This window comes from Rhagoletis pomonella, unplaced genomic scaffold (genome assembly GCF_013731165.1).
Source record: "Rhagoletis pomonella isolate Grant_MI unplaced genomic scaffold, Rhpom_1.0 Rhpom_scaffold_00006, whole genome shotgun sequence".
Taxonomy (NCBI): Eukaryota; Metazoa; Arthropoda; class Insecta; order Diptera; family Tephritidae; genus Rhagoletis; species Rhagoletis pomonella.
In genome coordinates this window covers 31,861,577-31,879,143 of record NW_023458560.1, presented here as the reverse complement: position 1 = coordinate 31,879,143, position 17,567 = coordinate 31,861,577, and the positions used below count along the sequence as shown (strand labels likewise).

General features: G+C 30.5%; 1 protein-coding gene across 1 annotated transcript in view; it reads right to left on the bottom strand.

Annotated features, from left to right (window-relative positions):
* Positions 1 to 17,567, bottom strand: part of LOC118740582 (nesprin-1-like) — a 136,301-nt gene that overhangs the window by 88,653 nt on the left and 30,081 nt on the right. Inside the window, exon 2 of the mRNA XM_036472179.1 lies at positions 8,766 to 8,827. Coding sequence (XP_036328072.1) covers positions 8,766 to 8,827 — 62 coding nt within the window. The remainder of the gene's footprint in view (positions 1 to 8,765; positions 8,828 to 17,567) is intronic.

Here is a 17,567-nt window from a genome sequence, read left to right as displayed (position 1 = left end):
ACGAGTGCACAAAACAACAACAACGAAAAGAAATCAAAATACCGGTCTAAACGCAAATGCATGTATGTATGTACGAGTACGTATGTAAATGCCTGGCGGTGGTGAGGAGAGTGGCGTGCGTGCAAAGTGCACTCAGCGGTTGTGCCGGTTTTGTGTTTGCCGGCCGGCCGGCCGGCATTCGCCACAGTTGCATTGAAGCGCTGCAGCCTAGAGGCATGTGGCAACTCGGTCTAAGTTAATTTTAGCGAATGAATGGAAAAAAAATCATGAAACTTTATCATTGCATGCAATCTGTTGCATATGTATGGATGTACACATGCATACATATGTACATAAGTACATACATAGATAGCAGTATGCACGCTTATGCATCTATTTAATTATACTTTTACCACTCAGCTGTTTAACCTTTCAGTTCAGCTGACTAGGAGTGCGCTAATCATTTGCTTACAATCATTAGCGCCATATTTGAATTAATCATGAAAATTATGAAAATCTTGAACTAATTTATATAATTTAATATTTTCGTATATTTTTCAGCAAAGCTGATTTGAGTTTATTTTGACATAGCACCAAGGTGGGACCTATAGTTAATGAACTATGCCAAAAAAAAAACTATTCGATTATGGAGAAGTTCCCGTAATCAGGCTTGGTCTTGGTCAGACGCTGACATAGTATATAAGGCTTAACTGACTTAACCTTCAACCCGTTCATCGGGTCAGACTGACCCGCAGCACTGTTTAGTTTAAAAAATTAAATTCCACTGGAATTAAAGGAATTATTTATTTGACCTACAATATGCGTGTCAGACGAGAAAGGCTTAAAAAGACTGTGGCTTGAAAATATTTAGAAAAGGGTTCCCACCTGTTTGAAAAGTAAAATTTAAATTAATTACTCGCAAGCCATATGAAAAATTTAAATTTGTTAACACCCATTGAAAGCTGGGTAAGAAACCTTTAGTTTGAACATTTTAAATGTTATTAAAGTGTTTTACAAGGGTTGCCACCTGTTTAAAAATTTAATTCAATCAATTAAAATGAATTATTACATTAAGCGAAATGGTTTTGACAAGGAGTTTTTTCAAACTACATGTGGGAAAATTGCCACCTATTTGAAAAATGAAATTTTACTTGAATAAAGGCGTCAGGCGAAAGTAAGTAGTTTAATAAAGCTCTAGTTTGAAAATATTTTTAGCAGGGTTGCCACAACTTTTTGCATTTTTCTAATTTTTTTAGAAATTTGGAAATTTGGAATTACATGCCTTTAGACCGTATTATTTTGCCGCGTGGTATAAAAGAGGTACATGTAGTACCAGGAATTCCTTTATTTTAATGAAAAACTGCTCAAAAAGTTCTCTACTGTAAAACAAATATGTTTTTTTTTTTCTTAATGAAGATATTGCGAAACAGAATTTTTCCGTAGCAATATACAGTTTCTTGTCCGAAAAAAGATACGAGCGTTATATACAGGTCAATCCTTGCAAAATCGATCAGTGGTTGCAATCGAAAATTTTTGATTTGGATGAATATTGGTCAGAAGTTTTCTTTGATCATGAAACGAAGTTCTGTCAAAGGAGAAAATTAAACTTTTTTAAATTTTATTTAATTTTTTTCTTTTTCAATTCATTTTTTTTAAGGGTATAATTAATTTTCAATTTAATTTAATTTTACGAAAATTATTTTACGTATTTTTTTTACAATTTTTTATTTATTTATTATTTATTAGTGGTTTGATTGTTATTGTTTTAAAAAGAATATTTTTTTAATTTCATTTTATTTTTAGGAACTTATTTCATTTTTGATTTTTTATATTTTTTTTTTAGTTTTTCAGTTAACATTTATTTACATTTTTAGATTTTATTGTGTACAAAAGAAAAATAGTTTTTTGAATCTCATCTACTTTCTAAAAGTTCGATTTATTTATTATTATTTTTTTAACTTAATTTATTTTCCTTTTTTTGATTTAATTTTCTTTTAACTTTTGGATTTTATTGTTTTAAAAGGAAAATAATATTTTTTATTTCATTTAATTTTTATGATCTTATTATTTTTTTTAGTTGCTGTTTCATCTGTTTTTAATAAAAATATGTTTAATCGAATTTAATTTTTGGGTACTATTTCCCTCTTTTTCGATTAAATTTTTATATTTTTCTAATTTATTTATTTTTGATATTAATTTTTATTGTTTTAAAGAGATATTTTTTAGTGATTTAATTTATTATTAATTAAAAACAAAATAATTGCTAAAAGGCGAGTAGCATAACGCTGAGACCTCCTCGTTAGCAGATCTTTCAATTAGTCCTAGGAAAGACAGTAAAGAGCTTTGAAGATACTTGCCAGAATTGCCCTGTTAATGGTATAAAAGAATATTAAATTTTAAAAAATTAAGAAACGTGAAATTAAAAAAAATTTAAAAGGAAGAACTTATAAATATTTTTTATACAATATCTGCTTTTCAACTGATGTTAAAAGATCCTGAAATTTTCAAAAAGGTATTTTTTTAAACATATTAACTTTTCAACTTAAAATTTGTTTGCAAACGCTGATAAAAGTTATATTAAAAACTTTTTATTTAATTTAAATTTATTTTTAACTTAGAGTTTGACATTTTTTCCAAAGTTCAAAAATTCAAATCTTAAAAAACCACCTACTAAAAAAATTGCAGGATCTTTTAAGACCAGTTAGAGGTATTATATGAAAAAATAAGTTTTTGTTTTTACGATTTTTTAAATTTCAAAATTCTGTAACTATTTTTATTTCTTGATTATTTTACATAGCCACAAATATCACCTTTAAAATGAGCATAGTACCATTTTTGTAACTATAATAGTTTTGGAGATATTTAAAAAAATTAACCTTCAAAATCCCGTAAAGTGTGAAATTTTGAGCTTTCGAAAACATCTCTTTTAATTTTTTTTCCTTGGGCAGAATTTCGTTGTATGATGAAAAAGTTGTGACCGAAATTCATCAAAATCTAAAATGGTCGATTTCAACCATAGGTCTATTTAACACGGGTTGAGCCATATGTACATTAGGGTGGTCCAAAAACACCCATGTGCAATAAGTAAAGTCAAATTTTTAATAAGAATAATACCAAGTTGTTTATTTAACCATTTTTTAATATTAACGATTTTTTATGGAGCCCCGATAACATTGTCTATGGTTTTTTAATACAAAAAGATGGTTAAATAAACAACTGGGTATTATTCCTTGAAGTCTTCTGGGGAGAAACAGAGTTTGCCGATTGAAAAATATTTACATACTTCAAGAATTTTTTATCATTTCTACGAAAAATTCTCTTTCCTCATATAAAATACTTGGGAAGCTTTGAGCGCTTTGAGCGATCTTTAAGTAAGTAAAAAAAATTTAATTATAAAACAATCCTAAGGGTGAGATCATTAAAGTTTCGGCTTTACTTTCTTTGAACCACCCTAATGTACATACATACATACATATATGTAAATAAAATTGTTTAAAATAACGCACTGATTCATGCGAGCAGTCATCCGCCAAAATATATATAAACTCATCCCTGCATCCAGATGCTAAAAGCTAAATATTCGCAAGCATGCATACATGCATATGTTCATACGTACAATTTCTTTCAACTTTTGTGCTCATTTCAAACTGACTGGGCGTATGTTAGCTAGTATGGGCCAAGAGTAATTCAATGCGTATTTAAGAAACTTCAAATTGTTCGCTTTGTTTGCACGCTCGCATCTTTGTCTATGCAACTTTTTCGCACTTTCTTACATTTCCTTATTGCTATTTTTCACCTCGAAACTCATACAGAACGCCAGCTGCATTTTCTCTTCAGACAATACTGCAGTTTTTTTTTTTTGTTTTGTAGACGACAGGCGGCGCAATCGCCCAGCTTTGCAAAAAAAAAGGAAAATAGACATTTCTACATGTCGAAAGCAAGACAAGAGAGCAATAAGAATCGTACGAATTTTGTGGTCATTCTCTAGAATAAATGCATGACTATTTGTTTATTTGGTTAAAAATGCTTTTTTTCTTTGTTCATACTCGTATGTATGTATGTACGTTTGTGCCAGTGGTAAGTACAATGCACTTTCAAAATTTTCACTCAGCTTTTTTCGCTTGTCCAATTGCGCTTGCTTTCAAAGTTAGCTGCTCTGCTGGCATAATGCCTTCTACATACATACATATGTATGTACATGGCGGCCGTTCATTGGTTTACATACTATTTGCACATCTACGAGTTGCACAAGTATTTTCGTTGCTGCTGTTCTATTCCTGTGCGGCACAAAAATTTTTATTAGCTTTAAAAGTGTAATTTCATATTTTTAATTCGCTTTTACTTTTACTCTGCGGTTTTTGTTTTTGATGGGAAAGTAATGTTCGAGCGGTGTACACTCATGGTTGCCGTCAGACAAATTTCCATAGAATTTTCTATTTGTAAATAAAGGCGTAAGCGAACAACTGTGCTGACTCAAAGCCAAAATAATTGCTCTTCCATTACGATTTTTTTTCCTAAATAAATTGCAATTGTTGTTGGAAAATTGGTTGGAATCTGTAGTCAAATTTTTTTTATTGGTGCTCAAAATATTATATTGACAGGAAAGAAGGAATAAATATTTGGTTTTCATATTTTTTTAAATGTTGTCGTGGCTTACGGTTTATTTACAACAAGAATATGTAGAATTATGTAAATTCATTACCAAATTATTACTCACAAAATGGTCTTTATCGATAGCAAAAATATTGTTATCGTTTATGTAAATGTAAAGCGATATATGTGAAAGAAAGCTACTGTTTTTTTTTTACTTTTCATTTTCCCAAGATATTTTCTTTTTAAGTATGCATTGCGAATGAAAAAAAATCACACTTTAACATGGAAAATGTTACTCATACGCCATGTACGATTAAGCTCGAATTGGGCCATGTACGATGTGGCGTATGAGTAACATTATTTTTTGCTTCTATTTCATAAAAAATTTTTGCAAATGTTAATTTGGTCATTCAAAACTTGTTTATTTTTCCATCGATTTTCATCGTTAGTAGCTTAATATTTTGGCAAAAGAAAATGCCTTAGAAGTGGTTCCATGAAGAAATTAACGGTATTCTTAAATTTTTATATGAGAATTGAAGTCGGTCTTGTTTTTCGCTTAAAAATTCCTCGCTTGAAATCAAAAAATATTTCGAGGCCGCACTGTAGGCAAAACACGATTTTTTTTTCAAAATCGTAGATCTTCGGTTAGAAAAGAGATAATGAAATGAAATAAAAATAAAACAAGTAAGAAAGTCTAAGTTCGAGCGGAGCCGAACATTAAATACCCGGCGCAGGTACTAAGTATATGATTTTCACCTTTCCGAAACCTACCGCTAGATGGTAAGCCGGGGTGTATAAATTTTGAGTAAATTAGCGTCCTTAAATTTCGAAATATTGCAGTTTCAAGCATTTCTGAAATTTACCGTTATATGAAAATCGGCCGTAATTTTAGTCCGATTTCAACAATTTTCAACGGTTTTCTTTTATGTAGCAAGCACAATAACCATACCAAGTTTGGTACAAATTGGTAGAACGGTTACCGAGATACATATATGTGATCATAAGTGGGCGGTGCCACGCCCATTTTCCAAAACTTTATCATATACGTATTTCCTGGTAAATAATTGTTGCAAGCATCAATTTTGAGTAAATTAGCTTTAATATATATTGATTTATCTAAGATTTCGTATTTCTCCAAATTACCCTTATATGGGAGGTAGGCGTGGTTATTGTCCGATTTTAAAACTTTTTGGCCATTTTGTATGCTGTAGTAAGACTAACAACTGTGCCAAGTTTGGAAGAAATTGGTGCAGCGGTTACCAAGATATACACATGTAACCATAAGTGGGCGTGGCTACGCCCATTTTCCAAAAATTTATAATATTCTTAGTTTTTGTCTAAAAATTGTTGTAAATATCAATTTTGAGTGAATAATCTTCAGTAGTTACTAAAATATCGCAGTTTTCGTATTTCTGAAAATTACCGTTATATGGGAGGTAGGCGTGGTTATTGTCCGATTTTGCCTATTTTCAATACCATCCGTCCTACGCCGGAAGGAAGTTCACATACCAAGTTTCGTTAAGATATCTCAATTTTTACTCGAGTTATCGTGTGCACAGACGGACGGACGGACGGACGGACGGACAGACAGTCACCGCTTAATCGATTTCTCTTTTCATTCTGATCATTTATGTATACATTTGTCTATATCTATCTCGATTCGTTTTGCCTGTTACAAACAACCGTTATGTGAACGAAGTTATAATACCCTTGTGCACAAGTGGCTCGGGTATAAATAAAAATAAATAAATAAAAAGCACGTTCAAAAGCATATTGAGAACCTTTTTCCTCTGCCTTGAAAGGGTTAAAAAGCGGTTAAGTTATTGTTGTTGTAACTTCTCTATAGTTTTCCTACACTATATGATCATTTTATCTCTTTTCTAAGCGAAGATCTACGATTTTGAAAAAAAAATCATGTTTTGCTGTTTGCTGTTTGTTTGAAAAAAAATAATTTTCCTATATTTTTCAATCGGCAAGCTCTATTTCTCACCAGGAGATTTCAATTGTTTATATTTTATGGGCCGCCAAAAATCACAAAAATTGTAATGGGGCCCCATAAAAACCGTTGATATTAACTTTATTGGTTTATAATTGGTTTAATAAACATTTGGGTATTATTCTTATTAAAAATCTGACTTTAATTATCTCACAAAGTTTTTTTTGTACCACCCTAATATGCGTATGGCTCAATCCATGTCAAATAGATTAATGGTTGAAATCGACGATTTTAGATTTGGACGAATTTTGGTCAGAACTTTTTCATCATATAACGAAATTCTGCCAAGGAAAAAACAATAAGAATGTTTTTGAAAGCTCAAATTTTCACAGTTTACAAAACAAAAATAGTAAAAAAGATATAAAAAATTACAGAATTTTGAAATTTTAAAAATCTTAAAAGCAAAAACTTTTAAAAATTTTTGGGAAAATTTGTTTCATACAATATCTTTAACTGGTCAAAAAAGATCCTGCTATTTTTTAGTAGATGGGTTTTTAAGATATGGATTTTTGAACTTTGGAAAAAAAAATTCAAACTCTAAATTTAATATAAATTTAAATTAAATAAAAGGTCTTTAACATAACTTTATTCAGATTTTGTAAAAAAAAATTAAGTTGAAAAGTTCATATGTTTAAAAAACACTTTCAAAAATTTAGGATCTTTTAGCAAAAGTTTTTTTAACTTCTAATATATATACATATATTATGGCGACGGTTTAATGGGAGTATTGGGAACCGAAATCTTTTTGAAGTATTGGGTACCCACAGTTTAGCGCATCACTAACGTTCTGGTGAGCGAGCAGTAGGGGGCCCAAGGCAGCAATTTCTTTACCCAATATCAGAATTCTCCACCAGAAGTTTAACTTCCTTACATGGTTTTTGCTACACAATTTTTTTCACTAATTATTTCGTAGCAAAAATTTATTCAATTGTGATATTTTAGGAAACACTTGTTATGTTAATAAAAAAATATTTTCCATCTTTATTCGCTTTCGTTGCGAATTATAAGATTTTCCCCATAAGAAAAATTGTTTTACTGTGCTAATTATTTTTTATCGGGCTTTTAACGAACTCGCAAGATACTATTCAAAAGAGCCAAGTCACTTGAACACACGCAAAATACCTCAGTTTGTAATTTGATGACTTAATATTGTACCTATGTACATAGATGTGCACAACAATTAACTCAAGGTAATGACAAAATGTAATGTATGCAATTAAAAACAAATAAAGCTACTCAAATTAGATTAGGGGTATTCACGATCCGGTGCATATTTACTGTCTAGCTTGGTGCATAGATAGCATAAATAGCATGACTGGCTAATTTTGTTGTTGTTTGAACACATGAAACAACAAAAATCATGCTATTTATGCACCATGCTAGACAGTATGCACCGGATCTTGAATACCCCATATTATTGACATTAGCATTGCCTATGCATAGTAGGGTGGTAGGGTAAAATATAAACATCGCACGCTCCCCTTTATTTTGGTCTACATAAAAAATAAAGACATACGCGAAAATTTTTAATTTTAAAGAAAACTTTTAGGTGCTGCTACCAGGGCTTGAAAAAATTTAATTTTTTTAATCGCGAAAATTCGAAAAAGCTTTTACTTTGGCCAGCTATAACTTAGCCAGTTTATGAATTAATATGAATAAGTTTCAATACTATGTCAAATTATTCATATAAAAATTGTGTCGAATTTTTTTGCGATTTTAACTAAAATTTTAAATTTTTTAAACCATGTTAGCGACTCCTAGCTTTTTTTTATTGTTTTATTTTCGTGGATGTTTTTACTTTGTACTTAGATGTGGTTCTGTCTTTTATTTAAGATTTCATCGAATTTTCGCGATTTAAAAAAATTTATAAATTTTGACTATAACTTAGCGTTTTTTTGTTTCAATAGTATGTAAAACTTATCAGTTTTTCAAGTAACAATTTTTTAAAGTTGTTGCAAAAAAAAAATAAAATCTTCAAACTCTTTTTTTCGATTTTTTTTCAATTATTAAAAATTCGTGGAAGCCTTTATTTTGTACGTAAAACAAAGTGAAATGGGGGTCCCATACAAAATTCAAACATTAATATTTTTAAGGATCACCCTAATGCATAGGCTGGTTGACAGTTATTTTTTTCTATTATTCTTTAGCTAAAACAAAGAGTAAGTCTTTTATTCACTTAAATATTTTAATGTCTTACCTTCGAGAGATACGAGTTAATCCAATTGGTAAATGTCTTCTTTTGCACACGTTCTTGCTCCTCTGTAATATAGAAGAAAAAAATGTATATGAGTAACTCAATTGGTATATACATTTGTTTATACATATTAAAAACTGATGATATATAGAATACTAAAGATTACATATGTCTCATGCAGTATGTTAAGAAATATCTACAAAACTTCATCAAAGTTTATAAAGAATTTCGTAGAATACCTCTTTTTGATTTGCCCCGATAAGTTATCGCTTCGAGCCATTCCTTATCTTGGTCATTAAAATATTTGACTGTTTATAGTTCTCATATAAAAATAAAAGTGATATAGTATTTTACTTGGAATACGTAGTTATGAAGACTGGTATGCATGGATGAAAAGCGGCAAGGTGTACTAAATATTTACTTATGCACTTACATATCTAATTCGTATCTTTTGCACTGAATCACTATACATTTAGCATAGTGAATACACCAAGCTAACTGTATAAATTTAACCTTTACCTGTGATACGACCTTATGTACACTCGAATCTGGTGCGAAAGATTTTTTAACATTGGCGCATAAATCTTGATTTGACGCTAACCTCAAAACATATGTTAATTGTGGTGAAATATTGCTATCCTATTCCACCATTCCTTCATGTGTTTGATTTGTTTCAAATTTTTAGGGTTGATGGATAAACATGAATAATAAATAAGTATGAAATTTGAGTTTGATTAATACATTTTTAAAAACTTTACATTACAAAAACAAATCGATTTAATAGTTTCCCAAATATCTCGAGAACGGGGCGAGGAAGAAATTAATATTGCGCAACACTCAGAGCTACCATTGTGATTTATTTTAATTTTATTTTTTTTTTGAGATGGCATATTTTCAAACCCTAATTTTTTTTATCAAACAATTTGTATGTGAAAAATTTTTCTAGAAGAAATATTTAAAAAATATTTCTTTTCTTAGAGAATTTTGATGTGTGTATGTATGATTTTTTTTCAAATTTTTTCCTCGCCCCGTTTTCGAGATATTGGGAAAACTATTAAATCAATTTGTTTTTGTTTTTGTGCTGTAAAGCTTTTAAAAATGTATTAATCAAGCTCAAATTTCTTATTTATTTATTATTTATGTTTTTCCATCAACCCTAAAAATTTGAAACAAATCAAACACATGAAGTGTGAACCCCGTCCATTTTGGTATGGAACCCCGTCCATGTACATTAGAGTGGTCTAAAAACACACAGAAAATTAGCTTTTTGGAATTTTACCGCTGCCACCACCAGAACTGAAGAATATCGAAAATAAGGATGCCCCTATTTTTATATGCCAGTCAGTCTGCAAGAGAAGAGAGGCTGCTGCATGCAGGTTAAGAGCTCCGTCACATTGCAGCTTCGTTGCTTCCCGCTTGAAAAACGCTGCATAAATCATTCAACCGAAAACAAAGACTGAGTTAGCCACATCCCACTTTGAGGTCTAATTTGGAGGCATCAGTGCATTTAGGATACATATCCAAGGCTAGCTTCCCTTCCAACTTGACCCTCCTAGGGGAGGTCTTGTGTGAAAATAACTCTTCATAATAACGGGAGATACCGTTTAATCCGGTCTGGACACCTAAAACTTGCCGAAAGTTCTTCCAAAGCCCACTTTATCAATGCGTTTAAAGTTAGGTACTGCTTTACAATTTGCCTGCAGTTTCACAGAAAAGTTCACAGGTAAAAAGTGAACTAGGTTTATGCACGATTTTCGGCATTGAGGTAGATCCGCTGTGATTATCATAAAGGCCACCCTTTAAGCCTGGGTTAGTTTGTTCCTTATTATAGACGTATCCACGGATGACCACCACGATGTTATGCCGTAGAACCAAATGGGACGTCAAGCTATATTTTTCTCTATATCCCGCAGTTTTGCATTGGAAAAACTGCCTGATTTGGAAAAATTATAAAAAAAATCGCCAGGAGGCATAGCTGTATTTTACTTTTTTATTAACTTAAATAAAATCGCCCTTGTTTTTTTTTATTATTGTGGCATTAAATGCTACCCTTTCAATGCCCTCTTTTTAGTGTTTCTTCGAAAAGGGCAATGAAATTGTAAGTATGTGTTTAGAAAAGAAAATGCAGATACTGCCAAATTATAGGAAGTAGCCTTCCAATATTTACAAGAGAGGTTAAAGTTCAAAAGAAAATCAGCAATAAAAAATACGCATTGCTTATCAAACCAAGATTTTTTAAAACCATTCAGATTTCACTTGCAATAATCTGAAATACATATAGGCAAAAACAGATGACAGTAGTTTACTAAATACTAATTTTTGCTCGCTGAATCCGAATTCCATTATTTTTTTTTCCTAATTAGCTAGAGCTTGGGAAATACTACGAAATTGCCTTATTTTCAGTTGGAAAATTTTGGAAATCCTTTTTTTTTTGTCACAACATGCAAACCATAGCAAACGCTTTGTGCTACATAGTCAAGCAAAAGTATTGGTAAAAATTTTACGCATATGTAATTCAACAAAATATATTTTTCATCAAAAGCACGAATTTTTCCGAAAAATTTGCAGAATTATTTAATTAAAAAAATGAATGATTTTGACCCCACTTTCTAAAATATGCTGAAATTCATATATCTGAATTTCGATTTTAAATTAGTATTAATTTTGAACGGAATCATATTTGGCAAACACATACATACATACAAGGCAAAAAAATATCGATGCAACTGTAGATTACAAAATCCATTCCACATACATAATTAAAGTGGCAAAAAAAAATCAACGTAATGTTTCAAAGAGTCACGGTGGAATGTAAAAAATTGTGGATCATGTCACAAGTGTCCACATTTTTGCGCTATGGGGTTGGGGTTGTGGTGTTTAGGACATTTTCAAAAAAATTTCCCGATTTTGCGTCACACAAATATGACAGGCCTATGGCAACTCGTTCCAAAGCAAAAATATTGGGGGTGTTCACACCCATGATAAAAACATTACAAGGTAAAATCATTCTCCCAATTAAAAAAAAAGTAATTGTTCACGATTGTTGTTTGAAATTTAATAGAATAGAATAGTATAAAAATTCATACTTCTACAAAACACTCTTCACTTTTCAAGTACAAAAGTTTGCTAAGAATTTGCAAACACCTGAAAATGTATGCAAACATTTAGAATCGCAATTTTATCATGATAACAAGCATACATGTGTATGTCTATACCAAGCGACACTAATTCAAGTGCATATTTTCAGGTTTCCTGCACGTCACTTCAACCGTTTACATTATCATGAGTGATGATAAAATTAATTATGGCTGCGATAACTTATCTTAGGTATTTATAGTTTTAATGCAGCAGAAAAATGTACTTGAAGAATAACAAGAAAATATGTATTTACTTTGCACAAAGAGATATGCCTAATCATAGAATACGACGTTGAAGTATAGCATTTACATATAGTACATGGTATAAAGGTCTGCCCGATGAAATATATTAAAGCAATAATATATGTATACAGCAAAACTGCGTTCATTGCGATTATTTAAGCTATACCTCCATAAACTTCATTTAATAAGGGTATGAATGGTGTACTCTAAATTACTGTTAAATCTATATAGACATATCATGACATACCATCAAAAATTGGGTTCATTCGATATCGGTGCTGCAATCGGAGCCGTGGAGGCCATTTGAAAATGATGTTGTATTCAAAACGTTTACTGCACATTGAATAAAAAAAGTTTGAATTTCCTCAACAGCTAGTTTTTTTTTAAGAAATCATCGAACGCCTAATGCGAAACACTTTATAAGTACAAATTTAACTATCCGAAAAGTAGGATGTGGCCAGGGTAGTCCGGCCCACCGTTTCGCACGCCACAACTTGCATTTGATATGTTTGGCCATAGAAAAAATAATAGGTATATAATATATATAGACTAACGGCTGTGGTAAATTCGGCGCCATCGACCGACTAGCAAGTGGTCATGGTCTATTGGCAACCGGTGACTGGCAAGTGAATGTGTTGAGCAAACAAGATGAGTTAATAAAAATAAAATGGAAATTAAAGTTGCAAAAAAACAACTAAAAAAAAAATAGCATACAAAAATTTGGCAAAATCCCAAAATGCAACTGGATACTAATGTTTTGGCATTATAACGTTTCTTTGATTTTACAACAACAAAACGCGTGCTAGTGTAGACTGCTACGTAACAACTTTGTATTAAGTTCAGCTAGAAATTTAATTGAGTCAATCAACCTTTTAATAAATTTTACTTTTTTTGTACATTTATCTACTTTTAGGTAACAGTTTTCTGCAAATTGCGTACAATTCCAAAATTCAATTTTCCATCCCTGATGAAATATCAGCTGTAAAAGAGGGCCAGAAACAAACAGCTGATTGCTATTTGTTCAATAAACATGCCTTAAAGTCAAAATTAAACATACCCAGCAGGGTTGCATGAAAAAACTCATTCAGTTAAGTACTAATCAAGCAATTAAAAATTAAAATTTTGTATGGAAAGTCGAGCTAAATTAGCGCCTTAAACGTGAAAGCTTAGCTAATTGCTCGATAAGCGGTCTACACCTAAAACGCTGCAAATCGTGAACTCCCCTATTGGTTTCATATGTATGTAAATGCGTCTGCATGAAATTGGTTTCAGGAAATCTACTTTTCAGGGCAATTCTGGCTAAGATAGTAAAAAGTCTTTTGTAAGATAAATAAAAATAAATGACAAAATAGTTCAAAGACTTTTGTTATTCTAGCACAATAGTCTTAGTAAAATGCCGTCTCATTCACCACTTGTGGTGAAAAGCAATTTTGGGCAGCGCCAACAGTCGCAATAACCGAGTGTGCAAAGCACTGGGCTGCCATTTGAGAGATGCAGGTTCGAGTTCTTGGGGAGCGGTTTTTTTATTTTATTTTTTTCAATATTATTATATTTTTAAAAGCAAATCTTTATCTTTTTTCTTAAATTTCATTTTTTATTTATTTAATTTTAATTTTTTTTTAGAATTTGTATTAAAAATAATTTTTTTTTTTTAATTTATGTAATTTTTAGGAACTTATTTCCTTTTTTATTTAATTTCCTTTTATTTTTTGGATGTTATTGTTTTAAAAACCATTTGGCATTATGAAACGTCGTAAAGTTGCAGTTTCTTACCTTAGTGTGGCAACATTAATACGAACTTAAAATTGAGGAGAAGCTCGGCCAAACATTGAAACAAAATTTGAGCGACAAACATAATTTTTAAGCGTTTTTAGTTTTTCTCTCTGACGTCAGGATTTTTTTAAAAACACTTTTAAATTTCAAAAATATGGTTAACTCAAAAAAATTTTTTTAAAAAATCAGTGGAGTGTAAAATAAAAATATGGATACCAAATGAAAGAGAAAATTCTGCAGAATTGAAAACAATTTCAGTCCTTTGGTTTACAAGGGTGAACAGCTATTGAAGATGCCCTTTAATTAATTTTATTTTTTTAAGCTAATAAAGTTAGAAGGACGAAATTTGAGAATATGGTCGTGTTGTATATTGTATGTGTGTCCTTAGCATAAATTTTTTTCAAAAATAAATATTTCAAATTTTCAAGCATATTTAGGGATAAAATTTTAAAAGGACTTTTTCAGTAGGTATTCGTCCTTATACAACAAAAAATTTAAACTTTTTAATTCTATAGAATTTTCTCTTCTACAATATGATACCCACATTGTTATTCTACATTACACTGCGCTTTTTAAATAATTTTCTAAACTAATCATACCTTTAAAATTTCAAAGTCCTTTTAGGAAAAATCCTGACGTCAGAGAGAAAAACGAAAAACGTAGGTTTACTATTCTTGGTCCCTAGTTTCGCGAATATACATTCACTGTTTCACGGTGTAATAAATATTTTACTCAAGAAAACAAGTAAAGCAAAATTTTTGTTTGTAAGTGGTGTACTGACGCACTTTCTGAGTGATTGCTTAGCACAAATTGCTTTAGAAAGCATCATTATTAAAATAGAATTTGGTTCAAGGTTATTTGAGCGATTTGTGAAATTAAACGAAATGATAATGGTTTTGTCAAACAAGAAAAAGTACAGAAAAGTGAATGCATCATTTTATGCAAGTACATACACTTTTCATGCTGTGTCTTCTGACGTAGTAAAGCCGTTTTATAAGTACGTGCTTTTCATATAAAGACCTTTTTCTTTTACATACTTTTGGCATCAGCATATATATTGGGTGCTCTTGCAAAATTACGACTACAAAAAAAAGTTTCGGCAATTAGCTTAAAATAATAATTCGCGTACTTAAATAGCTGATACTGCCTTTTTTTCAAGTGCATCAAAAAATTTTCGCTGCCAAAATTAGCGACATAAAAATAATATCTCAAGCGGCATTCAATTAAAGTACAAAACATATTTGTTTATTTTTATTAAATTTACACGAGATATGAAAATGAAAGAATAAAACATTTAGGTACTTTTAATTGCACAAAAATATGTATGTATGTACCACTTTCGTATTTATTTACCAGTAAATTGCATTGGCGGCTGGCAGACATAAACGACAAGCTCGAGACAAGTGTGCAAATAAAATATGCAGAATCTTAGCAAAAAAATTTTTGTATTTAATTAAGCTGAGAAAAAGCAGAAAAAAACACAAATTAAAAAAGTGGCCAAGTTAAATAAAATCGGCGACACGTTTGCGTAAATATTCTTATGTAGATTTTGCTATCAAAATTTTTTTATTATTTTTATTTTTTTCATGCAAAACCACAAAGCGAGTAATGCTTTAGAAAAAGGTCACAAACTTGTTTTGAATATACTTATCTGAACGCCAGCATTTCATTTTGCAATTTTTATATTCCGCTTAACTTTTTGGGGTATTTTTAACCGACTTCCAAAAAAGGAGGAGGTTATCAGTTCGTCGGAATATTTTTTTTTTTTATGTATGTTACCGCATAACTTTGGACCACGTCAACCAATTTCGATAATTATTGCAACGGAAAGGTAGTGTCTCAGAGGTGGTCCCAGACTAATTTGGTTTAGATCCGATCATTGGATCATGAAATATATATATATATATTTTTTTAAGTCGGTTTTTTTTGCTAAAAATTGCTTATTTTATAATCATTTACATTTTATTTTAAAACCTTTCAATCACTATATACCAAATTCAAGTGTTTGCATGTGCATATACAAAAATATTTTGCAATGTCACATGCGTCGCCTCCGTTGCCTTAATTCGTGCATGAAATTCATCAATAAACCGCAAAAATTCCAGCAGAAAAAATGTCAACTTGAAGAAATCGGCACACATACTATAAACATATGTATGTAAGTACGTGCCTCTGACAAATTAATCTGATAAATTCCTATCGCATACGAGCCGGGCATGTGATGAAGTTAGTATTTATCGCAAAAATTCACAAAATTGTTAATGCAAAGAGGTTTTTGAATGCATGTACATACATTAGGGTGGCCAAATTTTTTTCCAGTCATCGCCAGAATTGGACAATATTGAAAATAAAGAGTTTTTTATTTTAAAATTGATTCATGCTGGGACTCTAAAGTTTGCCATATATTTTACATGCGGGAAATTAATGTTTTTGTAGAATTGCTATAAAGGCTAAAGTACACACGACGAAATGAGAACCTCCTCCTATTTAGAAGTCGGTAAAAAAGCTAGATTTTTCTTAAAGAAAAGTTAAGGGAAAAAATATTTACAATTCAATTTGCTTAACAATTTTCTTCCACAAAAGTTTATTTCTCTAGAAAAAGGTTATTTCTCTAGGAAAAAATTGTTTTTTCTAAAAATATTTTTTCTTAAAATAAATACACATTTTTCTTAAAAATCCTTTTTTCTATTAAGTATTCTCTCAAGTGTATATTTTTCTTAAATTTTTTTGATTCGACTTTTTCTAAAAACTAAAATTTGTCTTCCAAATCTATACTCTATAACTATCTTTTATTCTAAACGTATTTTTTTTTTACTTCTGGTACATTTTTCCAAGTTGTATAAAAATATTTATTTCTAAAATTTTTTGATAAAAACTAGGTAAAAATTATAAAAACTAGGTAAATATGAAGCACATTATAAAAAACAGAAATATTAAAATGAGTCACAAAGTTTTCTTAAAAGCTTTTTGGGAAGCATGTTCCCCTTGGTCCTGAAAGGATGAAACGTTGTTTGGTCGAAAAGTCTTCAAACAACAAAAGTATGATGCATATTTAATTAAAACAAATTTCTAATTACTTTTTCATAACCGATAGTCCCATATCTTATTTAATTTTTTTATATGTGTTCGTAAACAATCCGGACATTTTTTTAAATTTTAGTAAAATTTTAGTGTTAAATTTCTAAAGCGAAATATTTTTGTTATATTTATTTTTAATAGCAGTTCTACAAAAAAATATATTTTCCCCATATAAATTATATGGAAAACTTCAAAACCCCCAGCGCGCAGCGTGCCGCGGCACGGTTAAATTTTAATCAATCAAAAAAAAATTATATCTGGTCTCCTTACCTTCCATTTTCTATAATTCTGAAAGGTGGCAGCAAGAAAATTCCAAAAAGTTGAATTTTCCTTGTATTTTCGGGGCACCCTAATGTAGAAACACATGTGCATATATGTGTGTACATACATTTGTATATACTGTTTATTTGCTTATTTATACACGTTTGCGAAATCCAAGGATATTAAGCAAAAAAAAAACCCATGACGTAATTGAAGTTTCAAATGAAATGCAATAAATCAATTTTTGAAGGCTGACCACCCGCCATAATAATAATAAGGTCTGACACACAATTTGTCTTTGTATAGCTGTAAA